At 38.5% G+C, this 19228-nt stretch overlaps 1 protein-coding gene across 1 annotated transcript; it reads left to right on the top strand.

Moving 5' to 3' along the window:
• The first annotated feature begins 15214 nt into the window (after positions 1 to 15214).
• On the top strand, positions 15215 to 17133 carry LOC21397816 (transcription factor bHLH106). The gene is made up of 2 exons (XM_010114537.2): positions 15215 to 15628; positions 16635 to 17133. Exons 1-2 carry the CDS (start codon positions 15308 to 15310, stop codon positions 17058 to 17060), a joined length of 747 nt encoding a protein of 248 aa, XP_010112839.1. The 5' UTR covers positions 15215 to 15307; the 3' UTR covers positions 17061 to 17133.
• The last annotated feature ends 2095 nt before the right edge of the window (positions 17134 to 19228 follow it).

Here is a 19228-nt window from a genome sequence, read left to right as displayed (position 1 = left end):
TCTTGCGATCTCGAATAATCTTAATCCCAAAAATATAGCTTGCCTCTCACAAATCTTTCATTTGGAATTGGTTGGCTAACCACTCCTTTACATCTGTCATCAATCCCATCCCAATGAGTAGGATGTCATCGACGTAAAGATTTAAGAAGACCACTTTCTCTTCTTTCTTGTACTTGTAGACGCATGGTTCATCAATATTTTGATCAAATCCATAAGACTTTATAGCCTCATCAAACCTAATGTTCCATGATCTAGAAGCTTGCTTCAGTCCATAAATGGACCTCTACAGTTTGCAGACTTTCTGCTTTTGGCCTTTGATGAGTGCGTAATTTATGCACTCATTCGTTACTCCTTTAGCTAGTTTTGGCGTGTTTTTCCTCAAGTTGTTATGTGGATTTGATGACTTTCCCTTGAGTGTGTAGGAAAGGGTGAAATCGCTGAGTTTTGAGGCATTTTGGATAAAAAAAACAGAGAACGAGGCGATATGGTGCCTTCAGATGGCGATGCGACTCGAAAAAGAGCAAAATCGAGCAAACCTGTGATAAGGACCAGAGAGAGATGCGATATGTCACCTCCTTTGTGGAGATATGTCGCCTCCTTTAGGCGATATGTTGCCTATTCTAGGGGATATGTTGCCTGATTTACCCGATTTTATTAGAAACACGCATTTTGCCCTAGTTTGGTGCAGGGACTTTTATGGAAAGTGAGAATTAGCTTCTTGGGGATGTGTTGGACGTGGAATATAAGGAGGAGAGGCTGAAAACTGAAGGGGAGGAGGAGAAAAAGGGTTTGCAAAAGAAGAAAAACTGAATCGGAGAGGATTCGAGGGAAATTCCAACGATTCTTCAAGAATTCCAAGCGTTCTTCATTCTCTTCTTATCTTTCTTCTTGTATTTTTCTGAGTTTTAAATATTATTTTGAGATTGTGAACCACATGATATGTGGCTAATTTTCTTATTTGTTAGGGTTTAGATGAATCTCTATTTGTGATTATTGTTTCGACGTTTTAATGTGCATTTAATTAAAGCTCTTCGTTTCTTTCGTGTTCTATTTTGAATTATTGCTGCTAAATCTATGATTTACATATTGCTATGCTTTATGAGATTTTGAATTGGGTAGATTTTTATTGTGAAATTAATACTTGAGAGGGGAACGTTCAAGCAATCAAGAAATGGATAGAACAACTTAGGTTGGTGTGAGATCGAGAGATAAACATTGCCTAGGTAACCGAAACAATTTTAGGTTGTGAAATTGAGAAGTGGAATTCCAGGAATTGTTTCTAGAGTGGAACTTAGTGAAGGTAGGGATGAATAGTTGTATAGAGATATAGGCTTGATATCACCTACACATTCTTTATGCGGCACTCAAGAGAGGGGATAAGGATACACAACACTCTAGGTTCTTGAGAACGTTGAGTTAGGTTAGGCACATTACTACGGAGAAACATAATCGCAATAGAGTGAAGTCAAGACCCTAGCATTTTCATTATATTGATTTTCCGTTTTAATTTCAGCACGTGTTACTAATTACTACCATCTTTCCTTTTGATTTAGTTTTCCTTTATTTTAGTTTTTCTTTGAGTTCATTACATCCAAATTTGATCGCTTAGATAAAAGTTAAGATATGATATTCACAATAGTTAGTTTACATTCTTAACGTCAATCCTCGTGGGACGATATCGGTCTTCGGACCACTTTATTACTTGTACGACTTGTGCACTTGCAAGCATAGTCAAATTATTTGCAACAAGTTTTTGGCCTTCCTCTATGTAACCTTCTAGCTGATCCATATAGACGGTTTCCTCAAGATAGCCATTCAAAAAAGTTATCTTGACATCCATCTACCATATCTCATAATTAAAATATGCTACAATGGCGAGGAGTATCCGGATGGACTTAAGCATAGCTACTGGCGAGAAAGTTCCTCATAGTCAACTCCTTCCTTTTGGGTATACCCCTTAGCCACTAGCCTTGCTTTATAAGTCTCTACTATTCCATCCGCTCATCTCTTTCTCTTGAAGATCCACTTACATCCAATGGGTTTTACCCCTCCGGGTAGATCTACAAGTTGCCAGACTGAGTTAGAGTGCATAGACTCCATCTCGAGTTTCATAGCTGCTTGCCATTCTTCCTTGTCAGAATCATCCATCGCATGCTTAAAGGTCGATGGATCCTCCTTCCCATCATCAGCAGTGACGATTTGGGCTTCCCCGGTATACCGGTCGGGTAACATGCTTACCCTCCCACTACGACGAGGTGCCTTAGGAGTCTGATCAGGAACTGTGGTCTTTTCTCTAAGTGGTCCGACAACTCTTGCCGGCTGTGCTCCAATCTCGTCGGAAAGTAACTCTTCCAAAACTATTTTACTTCTGGGCTTAAAATTTATCATATAGTCATACTCCAGAAAAGTGGCATTTGTCGATACAAACACCTTTTGATCTTCAGGACTATAAAAGAAACCTCCGTTCATCCCATCAGGATATCCTACAAACATACACACTTCTGACTTGGGTTCCAACTTCCCAATCTTTCTTTTCAGCACATGTGTTGGACACCCCCATATGCGCACGTGTCTCAAACTAGGTTTTCGACCGCACCACAACTCTAAGGGTGTTTTAGGAACAGACTTAGATGGTACTCTATTCAGAATGTAGGCAGCTGTTCTTAGGGCATAACCCCATAACGAAGTAGGCAATGAAGAATAACTCAACATTGATCTCATCATGTCGAGCAAAGTCCGATTTCTCCTTTCAGCTACACCATTCTGCTGTGGTGTACCGGGTGCAGTCAATTGGGATACTACACCTTCTTCAATCAAGAAATCCCGGAACTCTTGGTATAGGTATTCTCCCCCTCGATCTGATCGAAGTGTCTTGATTGGTTTACCTAATTGTTTTTCAACTTATGCTTGGAATTCTCTAAACTTTCTAAAAGTTTCAGATTTCCGTTGCATCAGGTAAACATAACCATATCTCGAATAGTCTCAATAAAGGTGACGTAATATTCGTAACCTCCTCTAGCTTGGACGTTAACGGTCCACATACATCTGAATGTATCAACTGAAGGGGTTCTTTAGCTCTTTCTCCTTTCGCCGTGAAAGGCCTCTTGGTCATTTTACCTTCCAGACAGGATTCACAGACCGGAAGCTCACTAACTTTTAGTTCGCATAAAGGACCATCCTTTACTAGTCTTTCAATCCTGTTTAGGTTAATATGACCAAGCCTAAGATGCCACAGATATGTGTTGTTATCGTGAGAAATCTTTTGCTTTTTATTCTTAGGTTCGGCAACTCTGAACATTTCAGTATTAAGCAGTGAGTTAGGTATGGGCTTTATATAATATAAACCATCATCCAGACGTCTAGAACAAATATTTAAATCATTCGAGAAATATGAACAAATTCATTATCAAAATAAACTTTAAATAATTGTTCAAATAACTTAGCCACAGAAATCAAATTTTTACGAATGTCTGGAATAAAATAAACATTGTTCAAAACTAAAAATTTATTTTCCCTAAAATGAAGTCTAACTTCTCCCACTGCTTTTGCCGAAACTCTTGCGCCATTGCCCACTTTCATCGTGTAGTCCCCATCGGCTAGCTCGGTGTAAGAACTAAGACTCTGCAAAGAAAAACAAACATGATTAGTTGCTCCTGAATCAATTATCCTGGCCGAGGTATCACCCTCTACTAAACATGTTTCAAGGACTAGTAAATCTGATTTACCATGTTCCTTTTTCTTTTTTAGCTCCTCGAGATACTTGTAACAGTTTCTCTTCTAGTGCCCTTCGCCATTGCAGTGGAAACACTTTCCTTTAGGTTTCTGGATGTGGCCTTTAGCCTTCTTGGGTCTCTTGTTCTTTCTTTTCTTCCCTTTCCCTTGGTTCTGGTTCTTTCTTTTGTTTTTACCAGAGCCTCCTACAACAACAACATGTGCTTATCCTCTCATTCTCTTGTTGGTGGATTCAAAGTTTTGCAGGTCATTCATGAGTTCAGTGAGGTTGGACTTTTTCTTGTTCATAACAAAGTTGTTCACAAACTCATGAAAATCAGGGGATAGGCTTTCCAAGATGATGACAACTTGGGTGGCTTCATCGATTCTGGCACCATTGAGCTCCGCATCATGGAGGTGATCAATCATGTTCAAAACATGTGCCTTAACCGAAGAGCCTTTCTTCATCTTGTCATTCATGAAAGCCCTTACAACATCCAAATGAGCCTTTTCTGATGGAGCACCGAACATGGCTTCTAGAGACTTCATTATCTCATAAGCAGTCTCCATCTCCTCATGCTTCTTGCGAAGCACATCGCTCATGCTGGCCAACATAAAGCACTTTACTTTGTTGTTGGCCTTGATCCAGCGATTATAAGGCTCCCTTACGGTTTTGGATGCATTAGCCGTGGGTTCTTGAGGACATTCCTCTACTATGACAAATTTGTAGTCTTCGCAGACCAATAGTATGTTCATGTTACTTTTCCACTTAGCATAGTTATCACCGTCTAGTTTTTCAGTCGCAAGTAGAGTGATAATAGGATTTGACATATTGCTGGAAATAAATAGAATATTCATCTAATCAATTTATGTGCATGAATATCAAGGCATGTTAATTTTGGCACAATTAAATATGATGCATGAAGCACATGAAAAATACATAAATCATGTTTTAATTTTAGGTGCCAACGATAATCTAATTTTCCACATATAAAGTGTACCTTTGGGTAGTCAAGTTATATGCCAATTAGACCGAGACTCTTCTCAGTTAATAAATATAGTCAAAATATCTCATATTTTCATATTTATTAACTATCGTTATTTTTAGTCAAAATATAACCAACAGATTTGATTATATTTTATGAGTGTGACCCACCGTTTCAGATCCCATAGACTTAACTCCGGATTGCTACCTTTGGGTAGTCAATTCAGAAATACATCTTGAAATCTTATCTCTAGGAAGCCAACCTTGTTATTGATCCGGTAAGAACACTCTCCTTTAGGAGGGCGATTCAATGTCGTCGCAAAACCCCTATCTGGATCTCACGGTGTTGCGCTAACGGCGGAGACTAGTGGGTCGTATTGTCATACAACCCTCTCCCACTCATTATTTTGCAAATATGTATTTTTTGTTTGAAAAACATCTCATGGTTTTCAAATCGAAAAATAAACAATTTATTTTTCGGATATGTGAAATTCCAAAATTTAACTCTTAAATTCAATTTCACAAGTAACATTATTTTGCAAATCAATTTTGCAACTTAAATCAATTTAATCATATTAAATCAATTTTAGCGCATGGTTCTTATTTTATTTTATTTTTCTAAAACCCTTTTATAATAAATAAAATAAATAATAACAAATGCGCGTATATGCATGGCATGCTATAAAACATATGAGTAGGCACATTATATCTATATGGCATGTTATATGCATGGACATATAATATATAATTATCAACATAAAATATAAATATATGCAATCGGCTATCAAGATGGATTTGACCGGGTCCCATGGAAAAATAAATTACAACTCAATCGAATAAATAAATAATTACAATAATTATATTCTTCCGTTCCATCAACGGGTATTCGATTATTGAGTTCTTTATTCTTCAGCTTCATTCTTTGTCTTCGGATTGAATTTCACCTTCCCTGGGGTCCAGAACTTTTCCAGGTCTGTCGGCACGCATTACGAGGGTTCAGAAATCCTCGGGTCCATTTGGGGTCCAATTATTGAATCTGAGCCCCAGCTACGCGCCTGGGTGCGCGCGCGCGCGTGGGGTTGCCGCGCGCTATGAGCGCCCATGCGGTTTGACCGCGCGCCCCCCTAACCGCGCGCTATGGCGCGCTGGGACGCGCAAGCCGCGCGCTGGGGCGCGCCCTTTGGGCGATTTCTGGAAATTTTCTGGGCAGTTTATGGGCATCTTCAAAGGCTTCAAACTTGATCTTCAAGGCCTCCTTTTGATTCAAAATTAAAAGCCTAATTCTACCCAAAACCTAGAATTACAATAATTCTAATCCCGAATCAAATTACAAATAATTTATCAATGAATGAATATAACCGATCCATGGAACCATATAATTAACGACCAAATCCACCATCCATACATTCATCAACATGAATTAAAATAAACATCCATAAATGCAAGTGCCTACCCATCACATACATACATAATTAAATATTACATATTTAATATATCAATTTTGATTATCAAATAATTGAAGCATAAATTAATATCGTCTATAGACCGCTATGATACCAATTGTTGGTCTACGAATTGAATTCGGATGTAGAAGCGTGGCGAGGAGGCGGATCGTGTATAAGAAAAATTTTCACAAAACTTTTAAGATACTCTATAGATTATATTAATTTATGCACGAATAAATTAATCACATTAATTTATATATCAAGAACTCAATTAGAAAAAATACCTGGAGGCCGACTCGGATGATAACTTGAGTTCTTTGACCACGAACAATCCTTGCTCCAATCTTTGTGTTTAGAAAACCAAAGTCTTCCACGTCAATTCCTTGATTCCATGTAGACGTATGTGTGGGCACACGTGAGACAAAACAGGTTTCAAAAATACTCGAATTTCTACAAATACCAACGCATGCAAGATGTGGAATTTTTGGGAGAAAAAATTTTCTTCTCTCTCTATAATTGGGAATTCGGCCAGCCTTCTTAAACTAGGTTAAAAATTTTGTCGCGCGCAGTTTTTCATCATCCCTTATTTATAGAGTAGAAGTCCAACTTCTAGAAGAAAACAAATCTCTCTTTCCTGTTTGAATTTTTGAACAAAAATTCTCCTCTACCTCATCCTAAGTGGCCGGCCAACCTAAGGGTTTTTTATCCATGTGTGTGGCGCCAATTGCAGATATGAAAGGAAGAGAAAATCATCATTTACCCTATAGTCCAATTTCAATTCAAATTCAAATTCGAATTTAAGTCAAACTTAAATTAATTTGAATTATAAATTGAATAACTTATCAAATAAGTTTAAAAGGATAAATTTAAATTATATTCATATTTCAAATTCAAATTTAAATAATCACATTATTTAAATAATAATTAATTCTCAATTAATTATTTTTCGAGTATTTAATTTTAGAATTCCATAATTCTAAAATTTTCATTTTGTCCTTTGTGTCTGGTAGAATTACAAGGACGACGCAGGGACTTATGGACCTATAATTCTGAGCTCCAATAAAAATTAATAATTAATTAAACACTTTAATTAATTAATTAATTTTATTAATTCCAATGGTTACTCCACTATAAACTTGAAATTGTACTCTCGAAATTATAGACATTAATTACTTCTAAACTGTGAAGTGTCCATTTGATATAGTCATTACATATAGATCAATTGGTGTAGGGAGTGTACCGGAACGGGGCGTTACCGACCGAATCGGACGGAGAAAGGACGAGAAGTCCGAATCCTCCTAGAATTAGCAACCTGCAAGTAACCGCAAGCACAGGAAAACCAGAGAGAGAACAAACTCAGAGTAAAGTTTTCGATTGGATTAATTCTTCTTTTTTTTTCCTCGAGAACAAGTTTTGCCTAATAAAGCCAAAGAGGCAAACGGCAGCCCAAGAGGGTTGAACGACAACAGAAACAAGTGTAAAACGACAAAGTGACATATAACTAAAGCAAACGACAGTAAAGACAAGGCATGTTGATAGTTCCTGCATCAGTGACCCCCGCTGTGGAAAAGAATTCGTCCACGAATTCAAACAAGAGAGGATGAAGAAGCATCTGGTGGGAAATACTCATACAAGTCTGAGACATTAAAGGTAGGTGAGATACACAAATCAGGAGGAAGATCAATAACATAAGCATTATCATTGATCTTCCGGCTGATGTGGAAAGGCCCCAGCTTCTTAGGCTTTAGTTTGTTGTATGTTCCCACAGGAAAACGTTCCTTACGGAGATGCACCATGACCAAATCACCTTCACGGAACACCTTCGCGCGGCGGTGCTTGTCAACGTCGAGCTTGTAACGGGCAGCAGCCTCGGTCAACTTTTTCTGGACATTCTGGTGGGTGAAAATCACGTCATCGGCAAGGGCAGCAGCAGTTTTACTCCTGAATTTGGGAAGTTGTAGCAGGTCCTCGGTGAAATTAGGGACTTTAGTATAGACAATGGAAAAGGGGGATTGACCAGTTGAACGGTTTGCCATGGAGTTGTAGGCAAACTCAATCTGACCAAGAGAGAGATCCCACCCTTTTGGTTTGTCACTAGCAACACAACGCAACATGTCGCCCAAGGTACGATTGACGACCTCAGTTTGGCCGTCGGTTTGAGGGTGGTATGCGCTGCTGAACTTCAGCGAGGTGTCGAAACGCTTCTAGAGCTCGCGCCAAAAATGGGAGATGAACTTGACATCTCTGTCAGATGTGATGGACCGGGGTACGCCATGGAGTTTCACAACGTCTCGAAAGAACAGTTGGGCGACAATGCTTGCATCCCCCATTTTACGGCAAGGGCTGAAGTGCGCCATCTTGGAGAACCTGTCAACCACAACCATCACTGAGTCGACATGGCAAGCTGTCTTGGGCAGACCAAGGACAAAGTCCATGCTCAGGTCAACCCAAATAGTCTCCGGGATGGGAAGAGGGGTGTAGAGGCCGGTGTTTTGAGAGCGTCCTTTGGCTGATTGACAGACACCGCAGCGCTCCACAAACCGCGTAACATCACGACGCATGGAGGGCCAAAAGAAACGCTCGCTTAGGAGAGCGAAAGTTTTGTCTCTGCCCGAATGTGCTGCTAGGCCGCCAGAGTGTAGCTCTCGGATGAGCTGCTCGCGGAGTGATGTATTAGGTACACAAAGTTGATTTCCTTTTAACAGGAAACCGTCTTGAATGGAGAAATCGCCACAGGGTTCCCGTTGAGCACATTTGGTCCAGTGAGGGTCGAAATCCGCGTCACTAGGATAGAGGTCTTTGAGGGCATCGAATGCTGTAATCTCCGAGTGGAGGGTGACTAAGAGGTGAACACGACGACTCAACGCGTCAGCCACCTTGTTTTGGGCGCCCGAACGATGTTTGATCACAAACGTGAACTTCTCTAAGAAGATAATCCATCGGGCATGCATGCGGCTAATTGACTTTTGAGACTTGAGGAAGCGAAGTGCTTGGTGGTCATTGTGAAGCACGAATTCCTTATGCACAAGGAAGTGTTCCCAATTTTTCAAGGCTTGAACGACCGCGTATAATTCCTGCTCATAAGTAGACCATCGCTGCCAAGTGTCATTGAGTTTCTCGCTGAAATACTCAATGGGCCTGCCCTCCTGTGTCAACACAGCACCAATCCCTAACATTGAGGCATCGGTTTCCACCTCGAATGCTTTGTCAAAGTTAGGCAACGCGAGGATGGGAGCCGAAATTAGCTTATTTTTGAGAGCCCGGAAGCTGTCCTCCTGGGCAGGGCCCCATTGCAAGGTCTTGTGCTTCAAGCAATCAGTGAGGGGGGCTGCAATGCTGCTGAAATTATGGACGAACCGTCGGTAGAAGGTTGCTAAACCGTGGAAACTGCGGACCTCGCTGACAGTGGTGGGGGTTGGCCATTCTTTGATGGCCACAATCTTGTTGTCATCAATGGCAACTCCCTCGGCACTCACTACAAAGCCCAAGAAAAGGACTCGATCCGTCATAAAGGCACATTTCTTCATGTTGAGATAGAGCTTGTTCTGCCGTAAAGCTCCAAATATGGCCTCTAAGTGCTGCAAATGTTCGTCGTAACTCTTGCTATGGACAAGGATGTCATCAAAGTACACCACAACGAATTTACCGATGAAAAGCTTAAGGACCTGGTGCATAAGCCTCATGAAGGTACTTGGGGCGTTGCAAAGTCCGAATGGCATGACTAGCCATTCGTATAGCCCTTCACGAGTCTTGAATGTGGTCTTCCACTCATCTCCCAGTCGGATGCGAATCTGATGATAGCAACTCCAGAGGTCTAATTTTGAGAATACTGCGGCGCCATCTAACTTGTCCAACATATCCTCAAGTCGAGGGATAGGGAACCTATATTTCACAGTGATCTTGTTAATTGCCCGGTTGTTCACACACATTCTCCAAGTGTGGTCCTTCTTTGGGACCAAGAGGGCTGGGACGGCACATGGGCTAAAGCTTGGCCGAATGAGCTTCTTGGACAACAGGTCGTCAACGATGTCCTGAAGGGTCTCATTCTCCTTCGGGCTCATGCGGTAGTGTGGGAGGTTTGGGAGAGAGGCACCTGGCACTAGATCAATGTGATGTTGAATATCACGTATAGGGGGTAGCATGCTTGGTAGTTCCTCCGGGGATAAGTCACCAAATTTTTGCAGCAAGTCCTCTAATAGTGGTGGTACAGTGGTTGCCACGTGATTTGTTTCTTTCACCACCAAGGCGAGGACAACTCCAAGCATCTCCTTTTGGAAGGCTGCACCACTTTGGTTACACAACGCTTTCTTTTTAGGGACCGGGCCGCTAGAGCTAGACGGTTGCTCCTTGGAAGGAAGAAGGACAATTTTCCGCCCTTTCCACTCGAATTGGTAAGTGTTGTCCCGGCCATTGTGGATAGTTTTCATGTCGAACTCCTAAGGTCGTCCTAAAAGGACATGGAAAGCATCCATGTCGATAACATCACACTCCACCTCATCCCTATAAAACTTCCCGATAGAGAAGGGGACTCGGCACACTTCGTCGACTCGGACGTCCACGCCTTTCTTCATCCAGCCAATCCTGTAAGGGTGAAGGTACTTGGTGGTCGGTAAGCCGAGGGCCTTGATTAACCCTCTTGACACCACATTCTCACTACTTCCGCTATCAATAATGACGTCGCACACCTTCGAGTTGATGGTGCACTTGGTCTTAAAAATAGCATGCCGCTGCGTGGGTTTAAGACGTTTCGGGGACAGTAATAAACGCTGCATAACACATATGACTTCCTCACCCACATCACCTTCGACCACCTCGATCCCATGAAAGGATCCATAGGTCTCTGTGAACTCCTCGCTGCTCGATTCAACCTCTCCTTCAGCTAGGTTAGTTTGAGGCTTACGGATAAGGCATTCATTTAATTTGTGGCCGGGTTGGTTACAGCGATAACATTTGAGTTCATAAGGCTTGGCATACGGGTTAGGGGTCGAGTTTGGATTGGGGTTGTTGCTTGAATTGGTTATGGCAGGATTGGGTTTGAAGGGGGCTCTGTTTAGGGTAGGCTTCGGTGAACTGTGGGGACTATTGGTGTTGGTGTTTGGTTTGTGTTGTGTGTAATCTGGTGGGTTCTGACGGTAGAAAGAAGGCTTGGTGGACTTAATAACGCTTAGTTCGGCCTTATAGGCTAGGTTTATGGCTTGGGGAAGGGTTTTGATGGTTTTCAGCTCGATTTTCTCTTGGATAGGTTCGCGAAGGCCTCGGATGAATCGGGCCACCTGCTGGAGGCTGCTCTCGTGCAAATTGTTCCGGGCACTAAGCCTCAAGAACTCCTCAGTATATTCTCCAGCTGACCTACTGCCTTGGGTGCAGCTCTGCAGACGTAAATAAAGGATTTGCTCATAGTCACTAGGAAGGAACTGTGACCTCATGAGTTCCTTCATTTGCCTCCAAGACCTGACTGGACCACGCCCCTCCTCTCGCCTCTGCATCTTCACCTGTTCCCACCAGGCCGAAGCTCCGGCGTTCAACCGATAGGCAACCAGTTTCACTTGGTCTTTCTTAGGTATTTCCATATAATCAATAAAATTGTCCACAGTTCTAATCCAGTCCAAGAACGTCTCAATATCCAGGTACCCGTCAAATTCGGGAATATCAATCCTCAACTTAAATCCTTTAGAGTTGGATGAAGATCTATGGAGATACCTGGGTTCGGGATCATCCTCATCTTCAGTCTCAGATCCGGTACCGTAGTGCCTCCTTCGACGCGGTGGTTCGCTCTCCGATTTCGAATCATCAGATCGTGAAGGAAAACGGGGACGGTGATGGCGATGATGTTGGCGAGGTGGAGTTCCAGACAACTCCCGGTCCCGCCGCTGGCGACGCAATTCGCCTGGTTCCTCGATGTTGGCGGGCCTCGATTTGGGCAGAGCTTCACGCATCTCATGCAGGAATTTGTCAAACTTCATTTCAATGCGTTGCTCCAGGTCTCCTATGGCGTTCCACAACGCCTCAGCTTCTCCGCCCTCGACAATTGGGCTCTTGGAGCTCCCTCCGTCGTTCCTGGCCATCGTACCTCCCCGGGAAAGAACCGAGGGCTCTGATACCAATTGGTGTAGGGAGTGTACTGGAACGGGGCTTTACCGACCGAATCGGACGGAGAAAGGATGGGAAGTCCGAATCCTCCTAGATTTAGCAACCTGCAAGCAACCGCAAGCACAGGAAAACCAGAGAGAGAACAAACTCAGAGTAAAGTTTTTGATTGGATTAATTCTTCTTTTTTTTTTTCCTCGAGAACAAGTTTTGCCTAATAAAGCCAAAGAGGCAAACGGCAGCCCAAGAGGGTTAAACGACAACAGAAACAAGTGTAAAACGACAAAGTGACATATAACAAAAGCAAACGACAATAAAGACAAGGCATGTTGATAGCTCTTGCATCATCAATCCTCCATAAATAATTCATAATTAGAGTCAGGTAGAATCCGTTAACCTCTCTAATTATATCTTCATCCTTGAGTACCATTGATTCTCTAATGGATAGTGATTCATAAAACACATTCATGAACCAGAGTGCTCTAACTAATTTAAGTACCGAATCAACACTCAAGAGAATTATTTATCTACTTGTTTCTCAAGAATGAATGGATTCCATCTTGTATAATAACATTCCCGGCTACCTCTTTCATCATGTCTCTAAAATACAAGGAATAGGATTCAGAGTCTCAGAATTCGTACCGAGTAAATCAAAAGACACAAATCCATAAATAGGAGTTTGTTAAGAACTCAGGATTAAGATCATTCTATATATGACCATCGGTAGACTCAATTAGAATTTCTTTGCTTAACAGAAATTATTAGAAATTCATATTGTGTCTGTGTCTCTGTTCCACACAATCTCATTATGCGAAATACACTCATTCAATATCTCACCATATTAACAGTGCGGATAGCACCGTTCCATTCTAAATGAGAATGACATGTATTAATAATGTTTTAATTAAAGATTCTGAACTTTAATTAAATTCATTATGAACAATGTTTTTGATTATTATCCTTAAACACCATCCTCTTATATATAACACTTATATACTACGTTTAAGGTTACATAAATAATCACGGAATTTTCATTTCATATTCATAAAATATTCATAAATATATGCACATAAAATGATGAATAAACTCTTTTATTAATTAAATAATAAATATTTTATTACATCTCATACTTTTAAGACACTATTTCCAACAGAAATGTACGTGGCGGGAGGGACATGGATGTTGGCTTGGTTGAGGTGCATGTAGACCTGCTGAAACCACTGAGAAAACTCCTTATAATTTCGTTGGGGCTGTTGCTGCTTAAGAATGTGAAATATGTTCTTCTGAGACAGCATTGGACCAACTCCCTTCCTATGTCCTCGTCGTTGTCCGAGGACCTCTGCCACTATCTCCTCCTGAGTTGAAGCCGCATAGGATGAACCATTGTCCATCTCCATACCAACCCGCATCGCCAAATTGTATCGACGGTCCATCTCAAGCAAGAAAAATATTGAAAAAAAGATAATATATATCAATTAAGTGTTGTGGACAAAACTTATATAAAACATGAGACATGCTCTTTTTAACTTACAAATTCGGCCTTAGCCGCAACGCTAGTCCATTCGTGCCTCTCATGGTAGTCCATTTTTTTACTTAAATATTTTTAATTAGACCTTATCACATCTTTTATGATTTTTGGAAACATTTTTAATTACCTTCACTTAATTAAATCTTATGACAATACTCTTTCACTCTTTTATTTGACATGAGATTATTGACTTATTATTTCACAATTTATTTTTATTCAATTTTAATGTAAACATAAAATTTATTTTCAATTATTTTTTCTTATTTTTTTTATCAATTATTTACTAATCTCATAAGATTTTTTTTCTTTTAACATATAGTTTCTATTTTTTTTAACATAAGCCAAAACCAAAACCTTAACAAAAATATCCACCTAACATCAATTCAAATCCAAAATAACTACTAAAATCACTACTAATATCAATTTCAATACCAAAATCAAAACTAACATAAAAATCCCTATTAACATAACAAGTTATATCAATTTAATATTAAATTCATAATTAACCTAACCTAAATACATGAACAACAACAACAACAATAACCACAGCCACAACAACAACAACATTAATTACAAATTAATACAAAATTACAAACACAAAAAACTCACAATTAATCACCACTAGAACGGAGTGATTGATTTTGGGCAATGTCAGGGGCGACTGGCGGCGACAGTCTCCAATGATGGAGTCCCAAATTTTGTCCAAATGTGGTCTGGGGGATTTTGGGATTTTTGAATTTTTTTTTTCAAATTTAAAAAACAAAAGTGAATAAAATGGTAAAAATTAGTCTTTAACGATGACTTGTCATCGCTAGAGATAGTGAAAATTTTCCAAAAATTTCTAAGTCCGCCACTAAAGAAATAATTCTTCTACCAAGATTCCAGCAGAAAACAACTATACCACTTTTGGCATATGATATATAATAACGATGGTGAGGCCGGCATGATGATTAAAAAGCAAAGTGAAAATTTTTCATGGGTTAATAGATCACATAGAATAAAGTAGCGTGCTACATATAGAAATGAAAAGAGAAGATTTCTGTCCTTTTTTTCCCCTCTTTAATTAATTTTGGCTTTGTTTATCTTTAAATGGGAAAAGGAAAGACCCCATTTATTTCACCGATTTAAGTTTAGAATTTGAGTTTTGCTACAGTAAAAATCTCTCAGAAATAATCACATCTAACTTTTTTATTACAATAAAAAATTCTTATATAAACTCACATCTCAACTCAAATTAAAAACTTGAATCAGCGAACCAAACGAGCCCCGTAATATAAGTGTTGAAGTTATCTTAACATAAGGGCATTTTGGACCCTCTAGCCATTTAAAAAAGTTGGGTTTACATGGTTTTACCTTTTCTTTTTCTTTTTTTTTTTTGGGTCCACTTTTTCTTTCAGAAAAAAAAAAAAAATATATATATATATATAAAATAACCCCAGGGACAAAGTACCACCGAAAGCTCGCAACACTTTCATTTTTCTCGGTCAGAGAAACACAAAAACACAGAAACAACATCCACTCAAAATCATAACCACTCAATTAATCACCACCATGCAACCGGAAAACCCCGACCTCTACCGCTTCCTCGCCGATAACGGCCTAATCAACGTGGTCGGACCCTACGGTTTTCCGGTGGGAACGACCTCATGTGATCATCATCAACATCATCAGTTCTCTGCTATGCAAAGCTTCTGCAGTTCCTCATCTTATTACCCTAATTCTTCCAAGATTTCTGGAAACAGTGATAGTAGTACACCTCATGATAGAGCTCTCGCTGCCTTGAAGAATCACAAGGAGGCTGAGAAGAGAAGGAGAGAAAGAATCAACTCTCACCTCGATAAGCTTAGAAGCCTTCTACCTTGTAACTCAAAGGTATTATTACTATACATATATATTAATTAATCATGTCAATTCATTTTTTGAAGTTTTTGATAATATCAATTTTGAAATTAAAGCAAGCATATAGAACTTTGTGTTTTTTTTTTCCTTTTTTTTTTCTTTTTTTCCTTCTCTTTCCCTTCGTTTTCTTGGGTGTCTGGTATTCTTGAAATTATTCAAGAGTTTTGAAGGTATACCCCAGGTTTAAATTTTTGTTTAAAGGTGTCTGTATTAGTTCTTTTCTCTCTTTGTAAGTGTGGTTTGTTCGTTAATTAATTGATGGGACTATGTCTTAAGATCTGGTATTTGAGTTTTTGAAGTTTTAGGTAAGAGTTTTGGAGTTGATTTTTTTTTTTTTTGGGTTAATTCTTTTGTTTTTTTTTTTTCTTAACTTTATAGACTATTTATAGGTTTTGAAGATTACCCAGTTTTCTATTTTCAGTGGCCCTCTGAAAATTCTAGGTTTCACATGAATTAATGTGCGATGTCGACTGTTTGGTTGGAGAGAAAAAGATAAATTAAAGAGGAAAAAAGATAATGGGATCGGAATATACTTGATATTTACTTTTCGTTATTTTTGACCAACAAGCAAAGCTTTTCCTCTCATTGACTAGCTACTTCACATAAACCTAGGAAAATTATGTCTGGATTTTCATGAATTAAAGATACCTAAACTAAGCAATTAAAAGATTCATAGTTCCCTTATTAGCTCAATCGTTATCACTTGCTTTTTCAGAAGCAGTATATCTTCTGATGAACTTCTTTTCACAAATTAAGATTCAGATAATATTGGATCAATCCAAAGACAGCCCTTTAGAAGCCTTTGAATATTCAAACTCTTGGTACTACAATATCTACAAAAGATAAAGCTTTATGATTCTGTACGCTTTCTAGTCTCTAGGGTTATAATTAGTGTGTTTAGGAAAGTTTTTATGCTTTTTCCAATGTTTTAATATATCTTTAATTCTTCTCTTCTTCTTTTTGTACCCAAAATTTTCAGACAGACAAGGCCTCGCTTCTTGCAAAAGTGGTTCAGCGAGTAAAAGAGCTCAAAGAACAGACCTCGGAGGTCGCGGAGCTCCAAAGCTTACCGTCCGAAACCGATGAGATCACCGTACTTTCCTCTGGTGATTATTCCGGCGATGGAAGACTTATTTTTAAGGCCTCATTGTGCTGCGAGGACCGCTCCGATCTCATTCCCGACCTAATCGAGATCCTCAAATCCCTCCATTTGACGACACTGAAAGTTGAAATGGCCACTCTCGGAGGAAGAATCCGGAACGTGTTAATAGTGGCCGCGGATAAGGAACACAGCATTGAGTCTGTCCATTTTTTGCAGAACGCTTTGAAGTCTTTGCTTGAGCGATCGAATTCTTCCGAACGATCGAAAAGGCGTCGCGGTTTGGACCGAAAAATGGTCATCTAATTAAGAAGTTTAAGTGAGATTTACATTTTTAAGCAATATTATGCCTCATCACCAAAATAGTATTGGTGATCATCGCCACTAGTTTTTACATAACTTTTTATTGGTTGAGAAAACGGGTGGTGATGATTATCATTGGTTATATATATATATATATATATATATTTATATATATTTAGTATTTTTCGTAACTTATAAGATGTTTTGAACTGTGTGAGGGGTTTGTTTTTAGTTCCCATGTAAAGAGAAAAGAAAAAGAAAAAGGACAAGGGAAAAGAAAAGGTTATTATGTGTTTGAGGATTTCTTGTCTAGTTTACATAACTAGGGTTTAGATTTATTAGAATCCTTTTGCATGCAAATTTATAACTATATTGCATGTTATAAGGAGCAAAAAGTAGAGGAGTATAAGAATCGGAACTGATGAGGAAGAAGAAGAAAGGGTGTACTAATTATGTGGAGACTGGGGTTCTGTAAAAGCAATGCTTCTTTGAGTTCCTAAAGCCTTAAAAATGGCAAATTCTTAGTCATCATCACGAGTATGTTTTACTGAGTTTATGTGTGATTTTGAAGAAAGCGTGAGACTTGAAATAACTGGATTTTTCGTTGTTTTTTTCTTTTTTTTTGTTCTTTTGGGTAAATGTGGAATACTACTTCGATTTTAGCTCAGATCTGATTCTTTAATGGTGGTGAAATTTATAGTTAGATGAGATGGTGATTGATATAAAAAGGACAATGTTTGTAAAGCACGAGAACTAAACGGTGTGCTGCCAATTGCAGCATTGGGGAGAAAACCCAAAAGCTAAAGGCTTCAGAATTTTTTTTTTTAAAAAAAACATTCTCCTTGGAATCAAGAACGGTCTTTATTGGACCAGTTTTTTGTTTTTTGATAATTTTTTAATTGAAATAAAAAAAAAGGGTAGTCTTGGGGCTATAACATCTCTCTCTTTGGAACTAAATGACAGGTTTTACAGTTCAGAATTTGTATATGTTTCTTATCAATTTATTAAGTTTTGTCCTCTAGAAGTTAGGCCATAAGATTAAAGAATAGTAAAGATGGTATAATTTACTCTCTCTGTTTTTTTTTTGGCTGTTAGATTGTTTAATTTACTTGAACTACTATATATATATATATATGTATATATATATATATATTTGCTCTCTTTGCTTTGTTCAGTGGACCTGGATTAAGATAAAAAAGTGTCTTAATACTGTTTGGTGCTAAATATAAAGAGGGCATAGCTAATCCCAATATGTTGAATGTACTCTTATTTGTAGCTCTCCCTTGTAAAAGGACCCTATAATCCTAGTTCTAGAAATATTCTCTGAAATTATTATTATATCTATAAAATAAATAAAAATAAAATAATAGTTTAAATTAATTTACCGTCACTATTAAATTTTTATTAAAAGTAAATATCATATGTCTTTTTTTAGAAAAAAAAAAAAAAAAAAAAAAAAAAAAAAAAAAAAAAAAACCAATGAGAAGAGACAACTTGAATCGAGCATCTTTAAAATATCCTAACTAAGCTGGCGCACTCTAAAGACCCTATCCTTGAGGATGTAGGTAAGTTAGCAATATATACGAACTGGTACCAAGAAGTAATATTATTATTAAAAACTTATTCTACCAAAATCTTAAGACAAAATGTTGAAGTAATAGTATACTTTAGCTATACTCTTTTTTTCTAACATTTTTGTAGTTTTATTATGTGTATATACTGTGCAGTACTTATCAGCAATCCATATATTGTATTTGGTGTTATAAAGTACTAAGTATACAGGTTTTCTAAATTAAAAAAAAAATGGTAAAACTATAGGTTGAGAGTTCGAAACTTCCATAAATATAGCATAATTCAAACATCTATTTATTTTGCATGGTGCCTGGTAACTAATGTGGGTTCATTCTTATGGTGATCTAATATCTTTTCACTCATGACATGCTCTAGAATAATTAGATTTGTACAAACACAGGAAAATTATAAAGTGAGTTGTATCTATATATTATTCTTAATTTAGATAGAAGAGGAAAAACTCATAGACGTCATTCGCATCGTTTGTGACGTAAGAACATCATTCAAACATGAGGATCACATATGATGTATTGGGGTGTAGTAAATCCCTATATATATCTTGTATGTGTTCATAATTGGCATCATGACATATTATTCAC

The sequence above is a fragment of the Morus notabilis genome, unplaced genomic scaffold (assembly GCF_000414095.1).
Source record: "Morus notabilis unplaced genomic scaffold, ASM41409v2 Scaffold224, whole genome shotgun sequence".
Lineage (NCBI taxonomy): Eukaryota > Viridiplantae > Streptophyta > Magnoliopsida > Rosales > Moraceae > Morus > Morus notabilis.
This window is presented reverse-complemented; position numbering and strand designations above follow the sequence as displayed.